The 24,444-nt window shown below is 35.9% G+C and overlaps 1 protein-coding gene across 1 annotated transcript; it reads right to left on the reverse strand.

The window, feature by feature from the left end:
- Positions 1-6,505: 6,505 nt before the first annotated feature.
- Positions 6,506-20,883, reverse strand: LOC115450281 (neuronal acetylcholine receptor subunit alpha-3). The gene is made up of 12 exons (XM_030178279.2): positions 20,701-20,883; positions 18,528-18,734; positions 16,134-16,265; positions 15,261-15,422; positions 14,313-14,503; positions 13,516-13,622; positions 13,200-13,331; positions 11,712-11,817; positions 10,474-10,669; positions 9,566-9,712; positions 7,634-7,794; positions 6,506-7,078 (listed from the first exon to the last, which is right to left on the reverse strand). Exons 1-12 carry the CDS (start codon positions 20,777-20,779, stop codon positions 6,878-6,880), a joined length of 1,821 nt encoding a protein of 606 aa, XP_030034139.2. The 5' UTR covers positions 20,780-20,883; the 3' UTR covers positions 6,506-6,877.
- Between the last annotated feature and the right edge of the window lie 3,561 nt (positions 20,884-24,444).

Below are 24,444 nucleotides of genomic sequence, written 5' to 3' on the forward strand. Positions count from 1 at the left end.
TTGGGGAGGTCTACGTTCTCCAGTGGATGGCTACAGGCCAGGGGTGGCCATCTTGGTAAGTCCCAAGATCTACTTTTCACTGATGATACTCTGTGCGATCTACCAAGCTACATACACACATATACACAATTTATTATTATTTTGATTAAAAAATGATACAAGACGATGCGTGCAGCAGTTAGTGATTAGGTATGTTGCGCGGTCTGTTCTACGTATTTATATTTTTGCCCTGCCACGATCGACTGGACTTGTCGCGATCGACTGGTTGATCGACCGGTTGGCCACCCCTGCTATAGGCTAATAGCTGAAAGCACGTAATAGTTACAAATACAATCTACGATAGACCAACGTAATTCTTGAATATGTATTTATTTAGTTATTTATTAGTTTTTCCAGCAGACTTAACACTACGATTGCAATAATTTAAATATTATAACTTATATCTATAATGTAAGCCCAAGTAAGGAAAACTCAACATGCACATTATTTAAACTAAAAGTGACTTAAGCCCAGCAAATTAAGCGCAATATAATTTGGAGACGTTCACGTATATTAAACCCAATACATTGTTTACGGTAGCTTTATTTATTATAATTAAATTTATAACTAGCCTAAATGAAACTACGCAACAGCTATTTTGGGATTTCGTTACGCAGCGGACAATATATTTATTGTCATTGCAAGCGTTTTGTACGTTTATTATTTCAATGTGAACCAAGGCAATGAATTTATGAGGATATCATAAATGAAACATGTGGGACAAATTAAGTTCTAAGCGGCTTGTGGAGACTTGTGGTTTTAGCCCTAAAGAATGCACTCTATCGATATATTATATATGTATTACGTACTAGATTTGACTTTCTGAACATTCACTGTATTCAACTGAATTGAGCTGCAATCCATTCAAACTGACTTTAGTATGGTCTATATTGACTTGTTGTTGTGTATGGAGTGGTGCTCGTGATATACAAACTCGAGTCTCAGTGTAAACCTGGACTTGAATAAAAAATATTAGTCAAATAAGTAAAATTATTTATTGTTCAAGTGAATAAATAGGTTATAATAGTGACGTTTTGGTCGCCATTTTAGTTTAGATTTGGAACAAATAGCTTATATGGACGTTGGTGTCTATAGAATATACTTCAACGATGCACTCCGTGTTTTTTAATAATAATTTGACTATTTTGGTTTCTTTAATGATTTACAGTCAACTATAAAAGTGACTGATCAAATTCAAAACTTTAAAACACTTGTACACATTAACTTGAATTGAAATATAATTTTTTCTTCATTTAAAACTATCTTTTACTTACGGCTGAGCCGTCATGTTAAGATTTCCAGGATAAAAGTCCCGTTTTATATTTTGCTAAGATAAAAATATGGCCTACAGCACTCAAGAGTAATTTAGCTTCCTATTAGTGAAAATATTCAAAATCGGTTCGGAAGTTCCAGAGATTAGCCTCTACAAACAAACAAACTTACAAACTATTTGCATTTCTAATATTTGAATACATGAAGTACACCTTCTGAAGTTTATTTTATTAAAGCAATAATGTTTATCAATACGCAAACAAAAGTTTAAAGATTTTAAATGATTTAGAATTTTTAGTTTCTTTTGCCGTTGATATTCAAAATATTTCTTGGAAATTTCCTTATAATTCAATGCTTTAAACTCAATAATCAAATATAAGCTGCAACATACTCTCTGCCTTGCACACGCGCCCAATAATAGCCGTGACGTCACTAACTGCGATCATGTATTCTTTACATTTAACATCCTGTATTGTGTAAAATATTTCAAATACTTTTACGTACAAGTATATACTTAATATGTTTCTATTCAATTTCAAAAAGTAAAACCTTACACACACGCCTTTTATCTCGAAGGGGTAAGCAGAAGCAACTGGGGCACCCACTTTGATCCATGTTTAATCGGTCCTATAATGTACGGGACGACTGTACCGCCATATAGGGCACAAATTCCAAACTAAGGGCTAATACTAAGTAGAAAAGCCCAATAGTAATGCTTGATCCTGAGATCGAACCCAGACCTCAACACTGCCGACGTACCGTAACACTACGCTTCCGAGGCAATCAAAAAACGTATTGCAAAAATCATTTTTAATTTTGTAAGTACAAAACCTCCATGATTTGAAATGATGAGCCCAGCCCAGCAGCTCCACATAAAACATGATATTTTCACTCGTCCAAATGATTGCTATCGGCCGTGACAATTGCTGTATTGTAAAGTGTAAAATTACTCGAGCAGCTGAATTGGGAAAAATCGTTAGATATTTCAAGCTTGCCGCTACACAATTGATGTTAACAATGCGCCTTACTATTTGTATTCGAAGGGTACTCGATTGTATATAATTTTGTGTTAAATTGACGCTAATATTGATTTTGTGTATTTTTAAATATGTAACAGCCATTAGCACAAAAAAGAAATCCTTCTGTGAAAACAGCATAAAAATTCGGTAAGAAGTGAGGCAGTAATTTGAATTTCAAAGGCGAGGAGTGGAGATATCTCTCCAACTCTTTCTGTCGCACGCAGCGTAATGCGTGCTGACGTCACATGCAAGTATTTCGTCCCTTTTTCTGCTTTTTGTCACTCACTCTTACTATCTCACGTTAATGGTTGATAACTTGTAGATTTATCACCAGATTTCAATTATTTCTTTTGTTATAAAATTTATACGAAGAACATATTTTATAAAAGGTATAAATAAAAATAAATCAAATACCCTATTCTAGCAATCGTCAAATGATAATCGTCAACAGAATATATGGCTGTCTACACCATATTATCAGAGCTAGTGAGGCCAATTTGCCGTGGCAAAATAAAATCTTATCCGTTAGATCAGCCGACGTTTTTAAAAGGCTTTCTAATATGATTTACCCAGAACTGACTTCCTTAAGTACTTACCGTTGATATCATGGAGCGACCCGTTGTAAAAATTCTTTAAGTAACATGTTTCTATGTTTTGCTTTAATAATCCCCAATAAAAATCAGCATGTATTTTTCAAACCAAAAGAATGGACTGGTAATAAGACTATAAAAGACAGACAGTCATTTAATAAAATTACAAAATTAGACTTATACGATGGTGTTATAATTTATGTGGTACTAGCTTTTGCACGTGGCTTTGCCTGCGTGAATGAGTTTTTCGAGATAAAAAGTAGTCTATCTCCTTCCCAGTGTCTCAAACTATCACCATACAAATCATCGAAATATATTTGGTAGTTTTTTGTTTACCGCCTTAAAATATACGCGGCAGGGGACAATGTATAATATGTAATTATAACGTATCTCGTTTGTGTAAATACATTTTTTTATCACAACTAATTTTTCTTCCCGTACACAGTGTAATACTGGCATAGTTAGCACTATTGACACTCAGCGCGAACATCAAGGTCTAATATGCAAGGGTGAAGCCAAGGTAGGGGCGGAAGCTGCTTAAGAGTTTCTAAAAAAGTTGCCAAATGTAAAGCAACCAAAGTCCTAATTCTTTGACCGGAGTTGCTTGATCGATCATTCCCGTACGGTCACGCTCTGCTCTATGTTATTGTTAAATCGGTAAAGGGGAAGTGGGGAGGAACATGTGATCTCGACTTTACCTACAATTCATAATTTTCTCATTCACCATATCAACTTGCCCCGCAATGGGCCATCGCCCGGCGACGTATTTGCTAACTTATGATTTGCTCGTTTGATCAGTCAGCCATATAACAATAGTCGCGTAAAAGCGAGTCAGAATCGAGTAAGTAATAACGAGTTTCTATCGAGTACAAATAGTAACGCATCTGGGATGAATGTTGAAATTGTTTTGGAACAGCGAATACACTAACGAGCAGTATTGGATTTTATTTGGACAGTCTGTTTTTTTCTAATACCACGGATTTGTATCGACTTTTAATAAATCTATTTTACGAAATGGCGTTGGGTAGGTGTGTGTTTGATTTATTTCATTTAAATGTACTACTGTTTTGGTTTTGAATCGTTTGTTTTTTAGTTCGACTCTTAGTTGCCGCAATCATATTTTTTAATATTTTATCGTAGCTATGGTTAATTGTGTTTAATGTGGCGATAGGCTTACACCATAACATTATTTTAGTAATAAGTATAATAAATGATAATGATTGTAGTAATATCATATACTCGAATTTTTGTGCTTTTCATATACAAGCAGGCGTGATTGTACTTTCTGAATTTGTGATTATAAAATATATAAAACTGCTGTTGGTAGGATATATTTTATATCTGCCTGGATAGCGAACACCTTACACAAGGTGTTAAAATCCGACATAGTGGCCCACGTAAGTGTTGCACTCCGGAATCAGCCTGTGTATATCTGGATCCAACAGGATAAAAGGCGTGATTGTGTCTGTGATGAAAGAAGCTCTATTAACCGCCTTGGTAGCGTTTCGTGGTAGGTACCACTGGTATGCTGAGATCTCTTCAATATCAGGTCGGAGTCAAGAATTGCGCTTAGTAAACGCTTATAGCTAACGCTAACGCTAATATACGTAAGTAAAGAAAAAAAAAACTTATCCTTCGCCCATTTAAACTACTCTACCTACCCCGGAAAGAGGAAAAGCCGTGATGTTATACAGACTGTAAACTAACACTCCGTTACGAAAGGAAATGGAAGAGATTATTGAAAAAATACCCTGTCCCTATTGATCCCTGGGTCGGGTTTATCTAAGGCACGTATTGTTATTTAGTAGCTTTGGATAGCTTTTTATTTTATTTGTGAAAGGAAATTGTTGTTTACTAAACAATTTAGGTGTAGTACTTAATAAATTATTTATCCTTACTTATACAACAAAGTCCGAACGCGATAAAGTTAAAAACTGCCAAACGGATTTTCATACGATATTCAACAACAATAATATGAGCCCTAAGTAATATACCGTCCCACTGCTGAGCACGGGCCTCCTCTACTACTGAAAGAGTTTAAGCCTTAATCCACCACGCTGGCTTAATGCGTAGTAGACTTTACACACCCTCAAAATTCCTATATATAGAACTTCTAAGGTAGGTTTCCTCACGATGGTTTCCTTCACCGTTAAAGCAATCGATAATTCACAAAGAATACAAACATGATTATAAGAAAAGTCAGAGGTGTGCCTTCGAGATTTGAACTGGCGGACGTTCGTCTCGGCAGTCCGTACCGCATTCAACTATTCTATTAACGCTTTCATCAATGGACGGAGTGATTTAATTGAGAGATTTATGTGTAATTCACTAATGTTTTGTACGGCAGGAAAATATTAGGCACGCTCTGCTACCTGGGCGAAACCGGGGCGGGTCGCTAGTATAATATAAGTTTATTACACTGCGCTCGTTACTATGAAATTAGATGTTAAAGCTTATAATTTCCAGTAATTACGGTACAAAGTTCTTCAAACCCGAACAACCTCGTGTTGGCACAATGCTGCTGGTAGACGTAAACTTTGCGGGGATACTTACCTAGCAGGTCTCTCACATATGAGATGAAACAATTTTGTTTTTCTTTTTTCGTGTACCTTAAAGTGATCCTACTATACCAAATAGTATGATGATGAGGTAATATCGACGTAAATATCGGCTTACCTTTGCGTGAAATGTCAATAATGAATGTCACAGAACTTTGATTGCGATGAGTTGCGTTCTGAAGTCTACGTTTACATGTGTTAAGAGAAGCCGGTATAAATCTGGCAAATGAGACATCCAATATCTATTGATAGCCTTTTTTATACGGGCAAAGTGAACCACTACACCTGATAGTAAGCGGAGTAAGAGCCAGATAGGGTTTCGACTGACTAGATATAGTTATCCCTCACCATTTGATGGCCTGTTTGAAAATATACACAGGCTGATCCCGGAACGTGACACTTACCTAAGCCACTATGGCGGTTTTCATGCCTTGTGTACGGCAGTCGCTATGCTGGCGGATACATTATCATACTACTAGCAAATTTTAGAGCAATTTTCTAAAGAACTTTTTTTTTACAAAAATCTTAACATACACAGCCCATTACGTATCCACATATCCCTTTATAATGATTACCAAAAGAAAATTTGAAATTATCATAAAGCTTGGAAGTGAATGTAGAAAATCGGTTAAATCGTGGTCTTGCAAGACCATCAAAGACTTAAAAAGGCTCGTTAAGGGAACGTCAAAAGAGGTTATTTTTTGGTTCATTACGAATACTTTTTCACCTGAAAATGTTTGGTAAAGATATATTTGTGGATTTATCAGTAGATCAAGGATAAATCTTTGGTAAGGATATATTTGTGGATGTAACATTAGCAGATCAAGGATTTTGGCTTGGAGTAAGTATCTAAGCCTTTTAATATAAATTAAAATTTTATCATTATGGCCACATCAATTAACATAAGGTCGGAAGCCCTATATCAGCTACAGGGGCATATCGTCATTTTGCAATTACCTAATTTGGGATTTGAATTTTAATTCTATTGGACCAGGTCTTGATTGTAAATAAAACGTAAAGTCACTCCTAAACTAATGTAAAATATATTTATTTCAGTAATAGATATGTATTATCCAATGAATTGAGATAAAATTGAGCGCGACTGTTTTTAAAATTTTGTTCGTTATATTAAGTTTTACAGTTGTCTACCTCAGCACATTTAAATAACACATTTCAATAAACTATTTGACTTGGATCAGTATTAGGGTTAAAGCAATCAAATAAGTTATTTGTTTGATAAACCAACTTCATTCTGTTTGATTTTCTCTATCAACACTCAATGTTAGTATTCGTACTATCACGTGTTAGTATTTGATTCTTCCTTGATAGTAATGTGCTTCCTTGATAGTAACATTCCAGATTGAAATTGGCTGTTAGTGTTCTTTTTTCAAATTTGATATTAGTAATGTGCTGCCAACATTCCAGAAAAAACAAGTGAAAAAACAAAGAACATAAGTTTGTCTATAACTTCAGCAAGTTCTTTCTTGTCGCCGTATGTTATATTTTCAGTTTCCATTTCTTGAACGTTGCTGTCTCTCGGAGTCACAAATACACCTGATTCTTCATTTTCTTGCTCAATGTATTGACCGCTTAAAGATATCTGCAAAACAAGTTAGATTTTTGTATATTTTTAATCAACTTCAAAAGGTAGTTATTTAATTCCTCATATTTTTTTTTCTGTGATAATATTTACGTTGCATTTATTTCAATATAATATTTATATTTTAGCATTGTAATATGTATTGTAAGCAATCTAAACAAAAAACTAATGGTGTCTTATAAAACATTATCTCCTGCTTGCGCCATCGCTCGTACGTTTCATCATTTCATTGCATTATATCGATGTAAAAAAAAAACACTTTCATACATATGCACTCTTTTTATTCCCGAAGGTGTTGGCAGCGGTACAACCATGGTAATCATTTTCATCTGTATTTCCCGTCTCATGATGAGATAGGGAGCCTTTCACTAAATCGAGCACTAATTTCAGACTTCGGACTGATATTTAGTAAAAAAACCCAATTTTTGCCTGACTTGAGTTTCGATTTCAAAGACTCGCGAAATATAATATGTAATACAACTTTTAAAATAAGTAAAGATATCAAAATCAATAACTAAAATAAAATAAATAAATAAATATAATCAGTAAAACTACCTTCAAAGGCGGCAAGCAGAACACAGCTCGTAGCGGCATCGAAGTGAGTATTCTCTTCATTGTATACGTTTCGCAAAGTTTCTCTGTGAGGGAAGACATTAATGCCACTTGAGTGAGCAGAGCCAGCAGCACCCCTGCCAGCACAGCTGTGTATAGAACCACTGAAATCAATACCAATATTTCCATGTTATACACGGCCATTTCGACATTGCGTTACTAAATGAAACTAGATCCTACTAATTATAAATGCGAAAGTTTGTGAGGATGGATGTGGAAGAAGTAAAGACGAGTATGTGGATTCAACATTAATGTAGTTTCAAAATGACCTTGTATGTGTCGCCAGCTATGTTAGGTCCCGTTTAGGGGGAGGGGTAGACTTATTGCAATTTATTGGCACTACACCCAGATTCCGGGCTGATGCTGAGCAGAAAGTCCCAAAGCGCAGTAGTACCTACCGTGAAATCCAAAAATTATTAAATTCAAAAGCTATGGCAAATATTTATTTTGCCTGTCAATGACAAAAACTTGAAGGCGTAGATAGGTGAAAGCAGGGGGTGTTGCCTCCTTTAACAAAATGTTTGGGATTACCTACATGCAATTTTTGATTGCTCATAGATTATAGGTTGAGATTTTGACATCCTCTGAATTGCAAACTGGCTACGCTCTTCTACAAGAAGAAGATAGTAGATAGTATAGATAGACTTATGAAAATTTTGCCACCAAATAAGCTTTGTTGTGTTTATTCATTATTTATACATGATTATACATATATTTTGCCCATAAAAATGTATTTTGATCATAACTTTACGAGGTACAATTCGTTCCATTTTTAAAACTAAGTCGTATTCGAATTTCGACCAAAGGCGATACCATTTCATTACTTTCTTAATGGCATAGAAGTGTTAATCCGTCAAAGCGAACGAACTCGATGGCTTACACAAGGTTTAGGCTTTCGTTGCTTGAACTTGAAAGAAAAAGTTTTAATTAAAAATCGCACTGCTTTCAACTATCACGACTTTTTATATTAAATGCCGCTTTTGAAGGTTTTGTTTCGTTTCCATAAATTAAGTTGATTTACGTCTCAATTATAATTAATTTATTTTATAGTTAAGTGGTATTTAATAATGTATTATATGAAAATCGGACAAGTGCGAGTTGGACGCGCTCACCGAGGGTTCCATACAAACTTGTAGGTAAGGTATCCACGTATATATGTTTCTAGTTTTTAGGTTTTTCTTTTATATGCGCTGTAAGACATTGTTTCTTGTCAAATTGCACGATTCAAGGTCAATAGAAAGTAACCTTTAGGTTTTAATTCCCTTATGATATCGCAAAATATGCAACATAAAGGGTCATATCTTTTGATCGCATTGATTTACAAGTTTGATTTCTTCACAGCTGTAAGAGATCGTAATAAACTACAACTGGATACCTTCAGTCTTACTTATAAACTTGTTTTAGCGTTAAGAGATGGTTAGGAATTGCTTAATAGCTGTCAATAATATCACCGGTTCCTAGTTTAAACCTTATTCAGAGGCAAGATGGTGGGTTTTGACTTACAGCTGATCAAGTAAGTGAGTATGTAAGACTGCTTACGTGTCCCTAAGTCATAATAGCTTAACAAACAGACAGACGGATAACAAAGTGATCCTATAAGGGTTCCTTTTGAGGTAGAGAACCCTAAAAATATATATAATGGCAAGCAAGTATACTTTAACGATGTTTTTTAAGTTGGTATACAACATTGCCGCTAGCACCAGCGAAATGCAAATATCCAATATTAGCCTGTACGATTCCAGAAATATTTAAAGCAATAGTAAAAATTCTTATATAACTTGTGGATTGTTTTTTCTTGACAGACAGAAATTATTCATGCAACATAATTTAAAAATGTTTTAATGTATAAGTAAAATTTACTAGTGGTGCACTTACATATCGATGGGACGGAGTGTGTCGGCACCAAGTTATCGATGTAGCACAGCCCTATGCAGATGAAGACCGTGCAGCTGGCGTAAAACCACACACGGCTTAGGGTCAAAGATTCGCCCCAGAAAGACATCAGGACAAACATCGTTAACACTGAAAAATGAAAAATGAACTCCATGGCTCCGAAGACTTTGGGTAAAATTTAAATAATGCACTCTAGTTAAAATTATCACTCACTTATTTAATTTATATTTAACGAGCTGATGTATTAATTAATTTTGCAGTTTTCTATATGTATTTTAACTAGATGGATACACGTAAATTTGTCTGAACTGGATCAGGACACATGCTTTGGAGTATAGTCTAGTTTAGTATATTTTTGAATTTGTATTTTTATTGTTTTCCTCAGCTATAGTCTGTTTTGTGTCTTTATTAGTAAATAAATAAATTGCCAGGTTTACATATTGATATCTAATGCGATTTCTTACCACCAGATCATGAATTATTGTTGTGTTTAATAGCTATACGATTTAATTATAATTTCAGCGCGGCGAAGTGATCTCACTGCCCCTGATGGTAAATGGAGTGAGGTGCAATAGAATGTCGGCTGACGAGAGATGATTACGCCTCGACAGTCGACACAATTATGTCCGCCTATTGGAACCGGATATACACAGGCTGATCCCGGACCGCAACATATTTACGTGGGCCACTATGGCGGGTTTTAACATCTTGTGTAAGGTGGTCGTTATCTGGGCGAATATCAAATATATTCTACCACCAGCAAACCAACCTACATTTGAATCTACTTACTACTAAAATACTCAAAATTCTTTTTGATATTAAGAATACAATTGAGGACTACAAGCACATTAGTTGGAAATAATATTGCAAAATGCAAAAGATAATAATACCTAATAATGGTGTATAAAACACAATATTGTGTGATGTGGCTCGCCGTTTTAGGTTCAACGAGATGAGAAGCCGATCGCTCTGATGGGTTCTGTTGTCATCGTTTCTGTATTCCTGGTTCCAAAGCGATGGCGGGATAATCATCTGTTGGGTTTTGAAGTCCCATTCGTTGTAGATAACCGTGTCTATGTCTGCAAACTGTTATATATGAGTTAATTTGGTATTACTGAGTAAAGACTAACACCCTTATTCATAGATGTTATTTATTTAAGGACGGAGCATTGCTGTGATAACAAATCTGTTTCTCAGCTTTGTTTATCTGACAGCTTGTTGTTTGTTCAGCTTTGTTTATCTCACAGCCAACTAGATTCAAGTTGTATCTCAATATAAGCTAATCACAACGGCCTTATATCTACGCACTGCGAAGGCTGCCTTGCCGTCGGCACTCAGAAACAGACTTGTTATCACAGCAATGCTCCGTCCTTAGATAAATAATGTCTATGAATAAGGGAGTAAATATTTTACGTTGCAGGTTGACTAGTGGAGTGCTGTGCAATATTTGTGGTTCAATATTCTGTATGGTGTTGCTGTTGTTTATAGGCGGTCGTAGCGTTTACTCTCAGACAAGTGGCATTTATTTATTTACTTTTTTTATTGCTTTGGATGACGAGAAGAGCTTGCCATTCACCTGATAGTAAGCCATACGACCATTTATAAACTGTTGTAACACCATCCAACACCTTTTATTACAAAGCGTTATTTTGGACTTCTTTAAGGGTATACAGTGGTGTACCAACTTTTCCAGTTACGATAGTTCTCTATTTTTTGTTTTGGGTATGGGATCCCGCAGTCAATACCGGTGGAAACCTGCGAATATGATACTGGAATCGTCTGGCATAGCGACTGCAGGGCCCTGAAGGAAAGTTTATAGGGGATAGCTGGAAGTGAGGGGGAAAGAGAAGAAAACCTCTTAGGATGGGAGGAGGGGAGAAGACCAGAAAAAGTTCACGAGACCTTATAGGCCTCAATGTGATTTGCCAACCATGAGGTATACTCACTTAAGTATGTGCCTAGGGACGCGACAAATGTCCTTCCAAGCATGGGCGTGCATTCGGTGTGGCGACCGAGCGTATAAGAATTGCCTCGAAAGGGGGGGGGGGGGGACTCAGGGGGATCTTCCTGTTATAATGAGTGAGCCTATTGATATTTGAGATGATAGTAAAATATTTTTTCAACTCACCAATTTTAGTCTTGGATCTTCTGGCTTTAGTACATCAATTATCATCTTCTCGTGGATTTGCCACGGTTCAATGATAATACTACAAATATACTCGTCGTGAGGCCATCTAAATATAAATTGTATTTGTTAAAACAATATCTGTATATTTATTAGGTTATAATCCTAATTCAGTTTGTCAGTTAATTACAGATGCTTAATCCTATCTGTTTAATATGAAATAATATAATTAATATTAAGCCGGCACGATACATCATAGTAGTGATAGGGGTAGATTTTTTTTTCTAATTAAACAACACGTTAATGGAAGGTGTTGTTGTAGCTGACCCGACGGACGTTGTCCAGTCTTAACTATGAATTTGCAGCGCGCATTCTGTAAATCGCTATTTGACAGTTATTTCAAACAACTGACAGTTATATAAAATTAATATTTTCGTTAAGTTTTCTTAAATTTTCTAATTTTTCGCAATAGTTAATTTTTTTCTTTCATAAAAACCTTCTCCTGACAATAACAAACAGAACAAAACAAAATTGTAAAATCGGTCCAGCCGTTAACGCGTGATGGCGTGACCAAGGGAAATAGGGATTATTTTATATATATATATATATATATATATATATATATATATATATATATATATATATATATATATATATATATATATATATATATATATATATATATATATATATATATATATATATATATATATATATATATAGATATTGTATAAATAAAGCGAAAACGGAGGAATGTGAGATTTGACATGATTAAAAATCATAATATTATAAAGGCATGCAGAAAAATAAAATTTCTAAATTGTGGCCAAATTTCGACTAGAAGACGACCACTAGTTAGTATAGTGCGTGTTTGTTCATTAATTTGTATTAATTCGTATATTAGGGGCTTATTCCGTCTACGCGAGCGAGTATTTTTAAAATTCTAGGTGTTCTAATCGAAGGACAGCTTTGAAAGCTGTATAGTTGAATAGAGGATATTTAACTTTTTTACTTATAATGCTAATAATACCGTTCAATGCCTGCAACTGCTAAAACAACGTTACAACGCCTGCAACTGCAAAAATACGGATATACCCTCATAGACGGAATACGGCTTCTTAAATATAATTTCAAACTAGTGATTAACCAAAGAGTTGTACGATTACAAAAGCGGATATTGCGAAGATTGTCATTCAAAAATTTTGGGCTTATGCGATAATTACTCAATCTATTATAAAATAGCAGAACATCAATATAAAATATATTTTTTTCCATATCATGATTTGCATGTTTTTAATGTGAATATTAGCATATTTTCTGTAAATATATTATTTTTGTATTAACATCTAAGGACGCTGTGACATCTTGTCAACTGATACTTCATAAGACAGGGACTTATTACCAATTAGTAATAACTTTTGGAGCACAAATTTGGCCCTGATATCCAGTCTATAACTAACTGTATATTTTAATGTCTTTGAATTAACCTACTTGTTCATTGTAGTAGGTGTTTCAGTACATAAAGTTTCTACTTTAGTTTGAAAATGAAATGTCGCTTGACCGTTGTGCGCCATTGATATAAGGTCTGGGTTTCTTGTGTCAAACACACCGATGTCGTTAGAGCTGTAACAAAAGGCGTTATTAGAAAAAGAAACGAGTTCTCATATGCAATAAAGTACATTTTTAATTACAATGTAAGTAAATGGTACGATTTATTTTACCCATTCTATGTTTACATTCTTACAACAGGTTCTAAATCTAAATTATTGATTCTGGGTGTAGTGTAAAATAATATCTAAGTACTTACTTTAGAACATAAAAAGTCGGTCTCCAGATTTGACCTTGTCTAAATTTTATTGTTGTTGTGCCGTTGTATTTAATTGGATTCCACGCCATACTGTGGTCATACCATAACTGCAAGAAAATACTTTAGGCTGAGCACTAGTGGATATTTCATTTTTCTCCCCCAAAACCGAATCTTTACATGTTTAAAGATCACCTTTGTATGTACATAGCATCACGCGCTTTACCATTTTCAGAGGTAATGATTCTGTACCTCGCCGAAACTCGGCCAAGGTGGCCAATCTCAACGGAAATCAGCCAGGTACGTAGGAGATATAGTAAGTGTGTGTACGTGAAGCACAGGCAGACAAAAAGTAATACTTGGTGGTAGGATATATGTTATATCCGCCCGGATAGCGACCACCGCACACAAGATGTTAAAACCCGCCATACTGGCTCACGTAAGAGTGTCGCGTTCCGGGATCAGCCTGTGTATATCAGGTTCCAACAAGCCGGCATAATTATGTCGACTGTCAAGGGATAATCATCTCTCGTTAGTCAACACTCTATTGGACCTCACTCCATTTGTCATCAGGTGTAGAGCGATCGCATAGAGAGGCAGCATAAAAAAATCCATTCAGTGATTATTATTGTCAATTCCCTTCATTACACAAAGGGTATATCCACTTCCAAAAGACCGGCATAATTGTGTTGACTGCTGAGGGGTAATCATCTCTCGTCAGTCGACATTTGGACTCCACTCCTCTTACCATCAGGTGCAAAGAGGTCAATTTCGCATGTCCGTATAAAAAAACAACTTGCCGTGACAACAGCCATTCTGGTAGTGAGTTTAGATTCGAACGCGTCATACTGAACGTTGGTTATCTTCACACCGATGTTCACTGGCTCCGAGGGGTTCGGCTGCACTGATGGCAGTTTGCTCATCAGCAAGTTACGCTTCAGAGTATCTGAGTTGGATAGCTTGTGCTCCTCCGGTTGCGAGTTTGGTGGCGCTAGAATGGAATGGAATATGACTTATTGGTTGAAATTTTTGCGTTATAAACATACAGTACGGTTATAAAATAAAGTAAGTACTTCATTTATCACGTAGGCGAACGAAGTTGCACTTATGATAACTCGAGACAATTTGTAAGAATAATTATTATTTCTGAAAAACACTTAAGATCACTTGTATAATTACGGATATTTTAAATTAGGGATAAAATTCTTAAGGAATACAAGGCATAAGGTAAAACAAAGTAGCCTGCTCGGGTTGGCAGGTAGGGGAAAATATAAGGCTAACCCCTCGCGATCCTCACCGGTCAGGACATAAGCCCTAGCCTAGCTAACCCTTTCACTAGCTACCTACTTACTTAATACTTTTACTGGTTACTTAGTGACGGTCGTTTTGAAGTTAGTCACGAGTGACTATAACGGCATTATTACTAAGGATGAAGATAGATACAGAGAGCGGGCGTTTTACCTAACTTCAAATCGGTCAAGACAGTAACCATACTGAACATATTATTCACGACCCCTAGAAGGCGAAAATATTGTTTAAAATTATTTTAAGGCTATAAGTTAAAATGGAATTATACTTGATATTGACAGATGGAGCGACACACTCGACAAGCTCCTTAAATATAGATACATCTGCGATGGCCATAGTGAACCGTATCAACCAGTAATAAGGTTTGCAGTCCCGATACTATTGCGAATCTAAATTGAATGCTTTAACAATTGGAGAAACCTCCAGCAACAAATACATACTCTCAGTAGTATTTTTTCCGGGAGCTGGACAGTCATACAGGAATTTCGCTTCAACACCATTCCAAGCAGCGAAACTGAAGTATTTTATTGCGAGAGGATTCACATCCATGTAGCTGATTAAAGGCAAAACCTCGCCTTCCTTCCCAAATTCAATCAAGCCATCTGAAAATGGAATTGTAATATGTAATTTGTGTTAAAATAAAACCATTTTAAGGATTTTATCGTGGTTTTTATATTATAATTTTCGTCCGACGTTTCGAAGACTATGCAGCCTCCGTATGCAATGTAACTACTAACTATCCGTGAAATAGTCTTTTTTTTAATGTCTAACCTTCGCGTTAACATAATAAATCATTATGTAGTTTGTGTGTACACATGTATATTACTATATATTTATTCGTCCTTCATGTATCTTAATTCTTACACAATGTGCAGTATAGTTTTCTGACATGCTGGAATATTTTGGAAGTAAATCAAAACATCAACGCATCGTTTACAGAATATCTACGTATCTATTTTAATATTTCTTATCAAATCTGAAAGCGTAATTCGTCCGCGATTATTTATTAACAGCCATGTAGCTTAATTTCATATAGTTCAGCCCACTTATAACTTTAAAAAAACACGACACGAGACTCTGTCGTTTCATTGTAATTGGTCGACACATAAACATGTGACTTTCGTGTTAGTCTCTTGACCAATCACAAACATGATAATCAAACGACACGCACTTTCGTGTCGTGTTCCTTATGCCATGTGTTAAAAAGCTGCTTATTGCCGTGTTTAAATCCAAAATCAAAAATGTCTATATTTATTAAATTATACTTAGCTCTATTAAATATTCTCAAACTACTTTAGAAGTCGCATACTCACCAGGATCAATTCTTATATAGAAACCTCTGATATCAATGCTGGAGAGAATTCCCGGCGTCCTCATGGAAGCTTTCGCGTTCCGGGCTATATTCCTCCTCAGTTCCGTGAATTCGTTCCCTCCACCTCCGACCACTGGAATATTTCACGGTTATTCAGTTAGTAACTTGGTGCAAGTTTGCTCTGTCGCTAGTATTTAGCGTTAAGCCGCGATTATTTATTGAAAGGGACGAAGCAATAACTTTGATGCTGTTATTTGGAATTGTGTTGGCTGCAATGAATATGAGATTTAGTGGAGTTTATGATGGTTGTATAACATTTTTTTTAAATGTAACGCGTTGCACTTGGATGATGACTTTTACGAATGATCTATGTGTTCACTGATTTTCAACGCGAGTTTCGAAATGGCGTGTTTTGAACTAGTTTAGAATACATCATTAGAGTATAAGTAATGTTTTTGTTTGGCACTATGAAATGTACCCTGTCATGATAAGGGTAATATAGTTTTTTATTAAAACAATTTCCATAGTCGACATAATATTTCTGGAGAATATGTAACTGTAATTTTTAATACATGACTATCCATGAATATGTTTATCCTTATTGTATTCGTTTTGATGCCTAGACTAGCTTATGCTCGCGGCTCAGCTTGCCTTGAAAAGATTTTCTCGGATAAAAGTCATGCTTTATATTTTCCCGGGATAAGAAGTAGCCTATAGCATTCAGGAGTTATTATTATTTTCTATTTATTTATTGCAGTTCAGAGATATTATCATCTAAAGGCGGACCCAATGCCATAGGCATACTCTGCCAGTCAACCTGATGTAGTGCAGAGATAAAAACATAGTAGGTATAATGTAAGTAAGTAATGTGTTTTTTTATTAATGAAAACAAATTCAAAGTGGGTTTGTTGTTCATGAGATAAAAAAACAAACACTTCAGCTTTATATATTAGTAAAGATAATATTATTTAGTGCCAGTTTGCGGTCTTCATGCTGTATATTAAATTAATTTTGTTAAAATCATATTAACAAATTATTTTTACGTCAGATTTACAACCGCTTTCAATAAACGATCCCAAGTTAAACCTTCAATCCAATTCCGAGAAGGAACCAATAAAAATAACTCATTTGTGAGCATTTCAAAAAACCTTTGTTCTGATTGGTAATTTTTTCAGATAGATCGAAAAAAGCAACTCAGTTCGTTTGTTGAAAACGATGGTTTGATGGGATTCGATAAACATTGCTCTTTTTGCCAAGGATTCCTTCCACGTCCATTGAAAAAAGGCGTAGGTGTTAATTAACTCACTAAAACATTTATTTATATCCCTCAACAAAGGCAAATATAATATGCTAATTATATATGTCAGTAAACCGCACCACCGATAAAATTACAAGCGAGCGGAGCCCGGGGCATCTAAAACATAATTAGCTTAACAGTTTCCAACTAGTACGAGACGAACGGACCTAAATTGATAAAGCGAAGAGTTTACAAGTTTGTGGTGTCATGCAAGTAACTCGTAAAGGATGGTGGGATATATTTTATATCCGCCCCGATAGCGACCGCCGTACACAAGGTGATAAAACCTGCCAAAATGGCCTACGTAAGTGTCGCGTTTCGGGATCATCCTATTTTTTATAAGTACCAGTATAGGCAGATGAGTTAGCAGCCAGCCTGACGGTAAGCGGCCACCGCAGCTCATGGGCTCAGCGATCCCAGGGGCACAGATAAGCCGCTGCCTACCGTAGGCCAAAAAGCCTGTATATCCGGTTCCAACATGCCTGTCGAGGTGTCTATCGCCAGTCAACATTCTATTGGACTCCACTCGCCTACCATCAGGTGCAGATGGTTCACTTTGACGTGCCGGTATACAAAAAAAGTTCAAGTAACATTAAACGTATATTCAACTCCTTTTAAATACTTTTATTGAGACTGCATACTCGCCTCCGTGGCGTAGCTTTTTGCATACTCGGTACGACACTACTTTAAGGACCCAGGTCAGCAAAGTGATATTTGGATTTTTTTGCTCAGTATTAGACCGGAGTCTAGAATTTATGCCCGATATAGCGATAGGCCCTCCAACACATCATGGTATGGGACACGAAGAAAAGTTGCTGCCCTGGCTTCTGCCTACCCTTACCTCCCTACCTTTCTATTTGATTCATTTCATTGCGGGATAATGACAAATTAGTGGTCCCTGAGACTCGCCGAGCTTCACTGCTCGGTGTCATACATGTCACTGCTGATCCTGGCTTACAAAAGTTGTAGTGGTGGGTGTGAGGGCGGGATAGTCTCTACCCCTTCGGGAAGGATGTGATGTGTGTTGATTTTAGTTACACGCCAGATATAGCCACTTTAGTATGCCATAAAAAGACCTAAAGCTATCACAATACGTACCAATCTCGTATACATCTTCATTAGGCCGAGGGTTGGGTGCTTCGGACAAGAGTATCAGACCATTGCTTACTGCTTGAATAGCTATGTGCATCTCCAAACCTACTTGCTTGTCAGACTTCACCCTCTTTAGTTCCTCATCACCAATGCGGTAGAAAACCTCATAGTTATACCCATGTTGACAAATATGCTCCTTACAATGCAAAGCCACTGAAAAACGTAAATGGTGTAGCCAGTAAAATAACTGAAAAAAATCAATAGTGTAGGTTTTATTTGAGTCGACTGGTTTCAAAAACAGCATTCTGTAAAAATTGATATCAAGGTAGGCAATCTGTAAAATTAAAACTAATTTTGTGACTCTTGCAGAATAAATTATACTAAAATAGGGTTTACTAGATCTATTATTTATCTAAGACTAGCTTCCGCCCGCAGCTTCGCCCGCGTGGATTTCGGGTTTCAAAAATGGAGAAGGTGCTCAATTTGTCGGGATGTTTTTTTAATTTATGGTGGTATGCAGGTGGTCCGATTGTCCGGTCAGGGTCTGATGATGGGATCCTGGTGAAATCGAAGGAACTTTTAACCATTAAGGTTGCACACGAAATGACGGAAGCTTAAAAAATGGAGTAACTTCTCCCGTTTTCCCAGCATTTTCCATCACTGCTATGCTCCTATTAATTGTAGCGTGATGAAAAGTATACTATAACCAGCTCAGGAGTATGAAAAATATTTGTACCAAGTTAAGTTAAAATCCGTCGAGTAGTTTTTGTTTATATAACGGTTATACAGACAGACAGACAAAAATTTTACTAATTGCATTTTTGGCATCAGTATCGATCCCTAATCACCCCCAGTTATTTTGGAAATATATTTCATGTACAGAATTGACCTCTCTACAGATTTATTATAAGTATAGATATGCAAAAGTAGCTCAAAAATTGTCCATAACGAAAACATGCATTTTAAAGTAAAACAAAAGAAATAATATCGTGAAGCCAACCAAATAACTAATGATATATTAAATTTTGTGACTGTTCAATTTAGTCGGGTCCGCGATATCACTTTTGTTGAGTTTCAGAACGCGACATTACATTATTATATTCTGTGCTCCAACGCATACTGCTTTGATGTTAGGAACACACCTACATTGCTTAGACAACAGTGAACTTTATACAACGGCAATAAAGCTCAAATTGACTCTACGTATTAGTTAGAAAACGTTTGTATGGGAAATAGAAAAATGCTGTTTTGAGGATTTTCCCGGCAATTATTCGAATTTTTCTCACCTTTTAAACCTTCCCTAGACCTCCACGAATAATTCAAGACCAAGATAAGATAAATCCGTTCAGCCGTTCTCGAGTTTTAGCGAGACTAACGAACAGCAATTCATTTTTATATATATAGATGCTATATAAATTGTTTTTTTAATAACAAGGATATTACAAAGAAAATAGGATGTTTTTTTATTTACCAACATTTTTTAAAAAGATTGTCGGTTTTGAAATTAGCCGACTCATTTATAGGGATAGTATTGGAATCAGGTTATCTATACGTATAATATTATAGGGGCGGGAAAGGGGGAGCTATGTATCAAATAAGCGGCGATAGCCTAGTTGGGTGTGGAACGGACTGCCAAGACGAATGTCCGCAGGTTCAAATCACATGGGCACACACCTCTAACTTTTCTAAAATCATGTGTGTATTCTTTGTGAATTTATCGTTCGCTTTAACGGTGAAGGAAAACATCGTGAGGAAACCTGCACATCTGAGAAGTTCCTCTATAGGAATTTCGAAGGTGTGTGAAGTCTACCAATCCGCACTAGGCCAGCGTGGTGGACTAAGGCCTAATCCCTCTCAGTAGTAGAGGAGGCCCGTGCTCAGCAGTAGGCAAGTATATAATACAGGGCTGATATTATTATGTATCAAATAGCAGAAACTATCTCCGACCCCCCAATTATGAAACACATTACCCTTCTTTTAATCATAGGAAAAAAACGAGTTCCCTTTGTTGGAACAATGGGTATAATTGTGTGATATTTCTTTATATATGTTATTTTTCTTTATATTAAATGTTATACTGTTATTTTCCAAATAAAATCTTTCTTTCTTTTTTTCGTTTTCTTCTTCAAGACACAGTTGTAGTATAATAAAGCTAAAAAATAATTGCAAAAATACATACTATCATAGGTATAGGAGTTGTTACTTTTGATCCCATTTATAAACACAAAGCGAACAACGAGCACTATAATCCATCTCATTTTGTACTATGTAAAATATACAGAGAGCACCAATGGACAACACTCAACTAAAACAAAAACTCTTGTTGCGAATGTATATGTGCGCGTGAGGCTGGCGACACGACTATTATTACTCGAACAGGAATAATATATTTGAAAGCGCAGGACGGCTTCATTTGAACTCATTATATTTTTTTTTAGTTCCACTAAACTAGTCGATAACACTAGAAACAAACTCTAAATTTAGAAAATAAATAGTTAAGAACATAACCGGGTGCTCGACTTTCTAGAAGTGAACACTACATGCTTAAAAGTAATATAAGAAATAAGTTACACTGATACACTGATTAACACGTTTTGTAGCGATTTGTCGCAAACGTGGTGTGCTGACCGTTCTGTACCTCCAAAAGCCAAGCAAAGATGGTCGGCCCTGCTACCGTCGACACGACGCGTAGAGCGACTAACGGTGTCACTCTTGACGTTGACTTTCATGAGACGCGCCGTCATATTCTTATTTGACTTTTACAACTGAGTAATAAGATGAGCAAGCCCATTGCCTAATTGTGAGCGACACGACTGTTATTACTCGATGCTGGTGGTAGGATATATTTTATATCGGCCTGGTTAGCGAACACTGTATAAGGTGTTAAACCCGCCATAGTGGCCCACGTAAGTGTGTCGCGTTCCGGAATCAGCCAGTGTGTATCCGGTACTAAGAGGCATAATTGTGTCGACTGCCGAGGGGTAATCTTTCGTCAGTCGACATACTATTGAATCCTATTCCACTTACCATCAGATGCAGTGGGGTCATTATATGGTGTTCGTATAAGGAAAGTACAGGAAAAAATATATTCTGATTAGAATTTTATAACTGAGTAATGAGATGAGCAAGCCCTTTGCCATATGGTGAGCGTTATGACTAACTTTTGACAATAACAGTGTGACTCAGAATTTTGAATTACAAACCTCTGCATGGGCTAATATGAGATCTTGAATTTTAAGTGTTATAAAGAGCCTAATATTACCGTTTAGCATGTCTCTCAAACAGAAACGGATTTTTCTAGCAGTTGGACTGTATTTCTTAGCGGAAGAATAACGTATCGCTATTAAGCATGTTTAAATGAGATTATTTGTTACATCTGACGGCCTAAACTACCAAACCAATAAGTTGTTCATGGATTTGATTTGATCAATAGCTAGCTATAGGGTGTGAAAAAGGCCCACTGTATATTTTTCCGGAATAAAAGTAGTGTATGTAATCAAGAAGATGAATTATCTGTGTGTCAAATTCAAATCCATTTAGCAATTTCTGCGTTTATTTCTGAAACTTTTAAATTTAAAATTAATAGGATTTATAAGTTCAGATTGGTCGGCCAGCACAACGCACATTATCAGAGAGGAAGCGCCAGTGCACTTATCGGGCGGACGTGAGATAAACGACCGCTTGTAACAAACTAATATTGCAAATTATTGTTTTTATAAAATCATCCATTTTAATATATCGTTAAACCAGCTTTGGGGCCGTTCAAGTATTACATAACGCATTTTTTTCTTGTAAAACGTTACGATGCGTTACAGGGGCGGGAGGGGGTTTCGTACAAAGCGTTATGTAACATTGTTTTTTTTATTTTAAAACAATTACAAAGGTATTTTAGCGACTTTCCAGTATTTTGCGTAAAATAATTGTGAATATTACAAAAAAATGACACTTTAGAGTTACATAACTTTTGAAGGGGGGTGTGTAGGTTACATGGGGTTCAAAATTCTTAAAAAAATGCGTTACGTAATGAACCCTTTGCTATGAATGGGTTTTTCCACACACTCACGCCTTTTATCCTCGAAAGGGTAAGCAGAGGCGCAAATGGTGCACCCACTTCCCGCCGTATGTATTCCGTCCCATGATAGGGGGCGAGCCTATCGCCATATTGGGCACAAATTACAGACTCTGGGCTGATACTGAGTAGTAAAACCCAATAACTCTGCCCGACCCGGGGATCCAAGCCGATACTTCAGCACTGCGGTAGTACGGTAATACGCTACCGAAGCAGTTAGAGTTTTTTATAAAATCTTTATGAAATATTTAATTACAGTTTTTTTCAAAAGTTTATAAAAAGATTCATTGATTGGCCTTGGATTGCGAGGTACAAATCATACGGCGCTCCATTATATAGAATTAGTAAGTATTTTTCAGAGTATTATATTTTAGTTTTAAAATTAGAATACTCATTTACTAAATATTTTTTCAGAGTATTTCAAAACGTTTTGTAATTCAAACTTAGAACATTATAAACATGTCTAATTATTTAAATCTCTTCATACTTGAACGTAAGTTAAGGGAATTATCAAGCGATCCCACTTAATATCAGACAGACGTGTCTTCCAAAATTACCATTAAACGACAATAATAAAGGGCTGGAACATATCCAAAGGCACAGATCTGTGGAGATTTGAAATGATCTTGCGGAATGCAAATGGCTCGACGGGTACGTACTTTAGTTGTTACTTGGTTCAAAAATATTTATAGGGTACGATTTTTTACTTGAACCGTAACATGTAGCTAGTGTTGTTTCGTTTTGGTCTTTACAGCCCGTGTACATAAGAGTTAAAATTGCAAATTATCGAGCAAAATTCATAGAAGTGTTGCTACTGTTTGTAAGTCGCTTATCAACGGGAAAGTAATTTGCTAGTCTCATTTAATTATATCCAGATAAGAACACAGAAATGTGATTTATTTAAGGCTTATAATTTCTAAATAGTAAAAAGAAGCATCTTAGTAGGTTGGCATGATTTGTCTTGAATGGCATGAGATAGCAATCTGTAGGCATTCCATACTTTATCTGGACGGCACCGTGCTTGCAATCAAGTGCAGTCACTTTGACTAGCCAGAATAATTAAAAATATCACTTTCATTAATATATAGGACTAGCTGACCCGGCAGACTTCATACTACCTCATGGATAAATAAAAGACCTAATCTTTTGTATAAAATGGTTTTAAAACAAACAAATCGAATCGAAAAAAGCATTTATTGAATAAATAATTTAGCCTATCTCCTACATTGTCACTCACTAAAGAACGCAATTCTGACATAGCAATACGACTATTTTCTTGATCTGTCTGTCTCTGGTCATCAGTGCGGTTAGATCGTGAGGTAGCTCTTCGCACATTTGATTGACTACGACGACCTAAGTCAGGTCGTCTTCTCCTCGGCATCGTAAATTGTAATTAATCAAAGTGAGAAAATTTCCCGCTCATTTAGCAGTAAAGTGTCGCTATCATAAAAAAGAGCACATTACTTGGAATGTCACTATCACAAAGGATCACCAAAGTAAAGAAAGTTCTCGCGCACGTAACCACAAAGATAGATATAATATCGTAATAATACTTTTTTCCGTGCTCTGAAATGCGACAGGATGGATTGTCAAATCTAATGTCAAATATTATGATTGCGTTCAGAAATTTAACTTAAGATTTATAATTTAATTTGTGACAAAACTTAAGATTTATCTTTCGATTTCTATATAGTCTTATTAAAAAAATAATCGGACAGATTAACAACTGAAGTTAGCTAAAATTGAGTTTCTCGAAGCCGACCACTATTTATGTACTATGTATTTTGAGACTATGCAATTTTGTCGCGTTCGCGATTCACTTTCACTTTTGTTGAGTTTCAGAACGCGATATTA

The sequence above is a fragment of the Manduca sexta genome, chromosome 5, assembly GCF_014839805.1.
Source record: "Manduca sexta isolate Smith_Timp_Sample1 chromosome 5, JHU_Msex_v1.0, whole genome shotgun sequence".
Classification (NCBI taxonomy): Eukaryota; Metazoa; Arthropoda; class Insecta; order Lepidoptera; family Sphingidae; genus Manduca; species Manduca sexta.

Bases quoted from the DNA above. Each gene is read 5' to 3' on its own strand.
- LOC115450281 (XM_030178279.2), bottom strand. From the start codon at position 20,779: ATGAGATGGATTATAGTGCTCGTTGTTCGCTTTGTGTTTATAAATGGG. The intron at 18,735-20,700 runs GTATGTATTTTT...TACGTTTTTCAG, and splicing joins CAACTCCTATACCTATGATA to TGGCTTTGCATTGTAAGGAG. The intron at 13,623-14,312 runs GCAAGTTGTTTT...ATTTTCTTGCAG, and splicing joins CCAGAATGGCTGTTGTCACG to TTATGGTATGACCACAGTAT.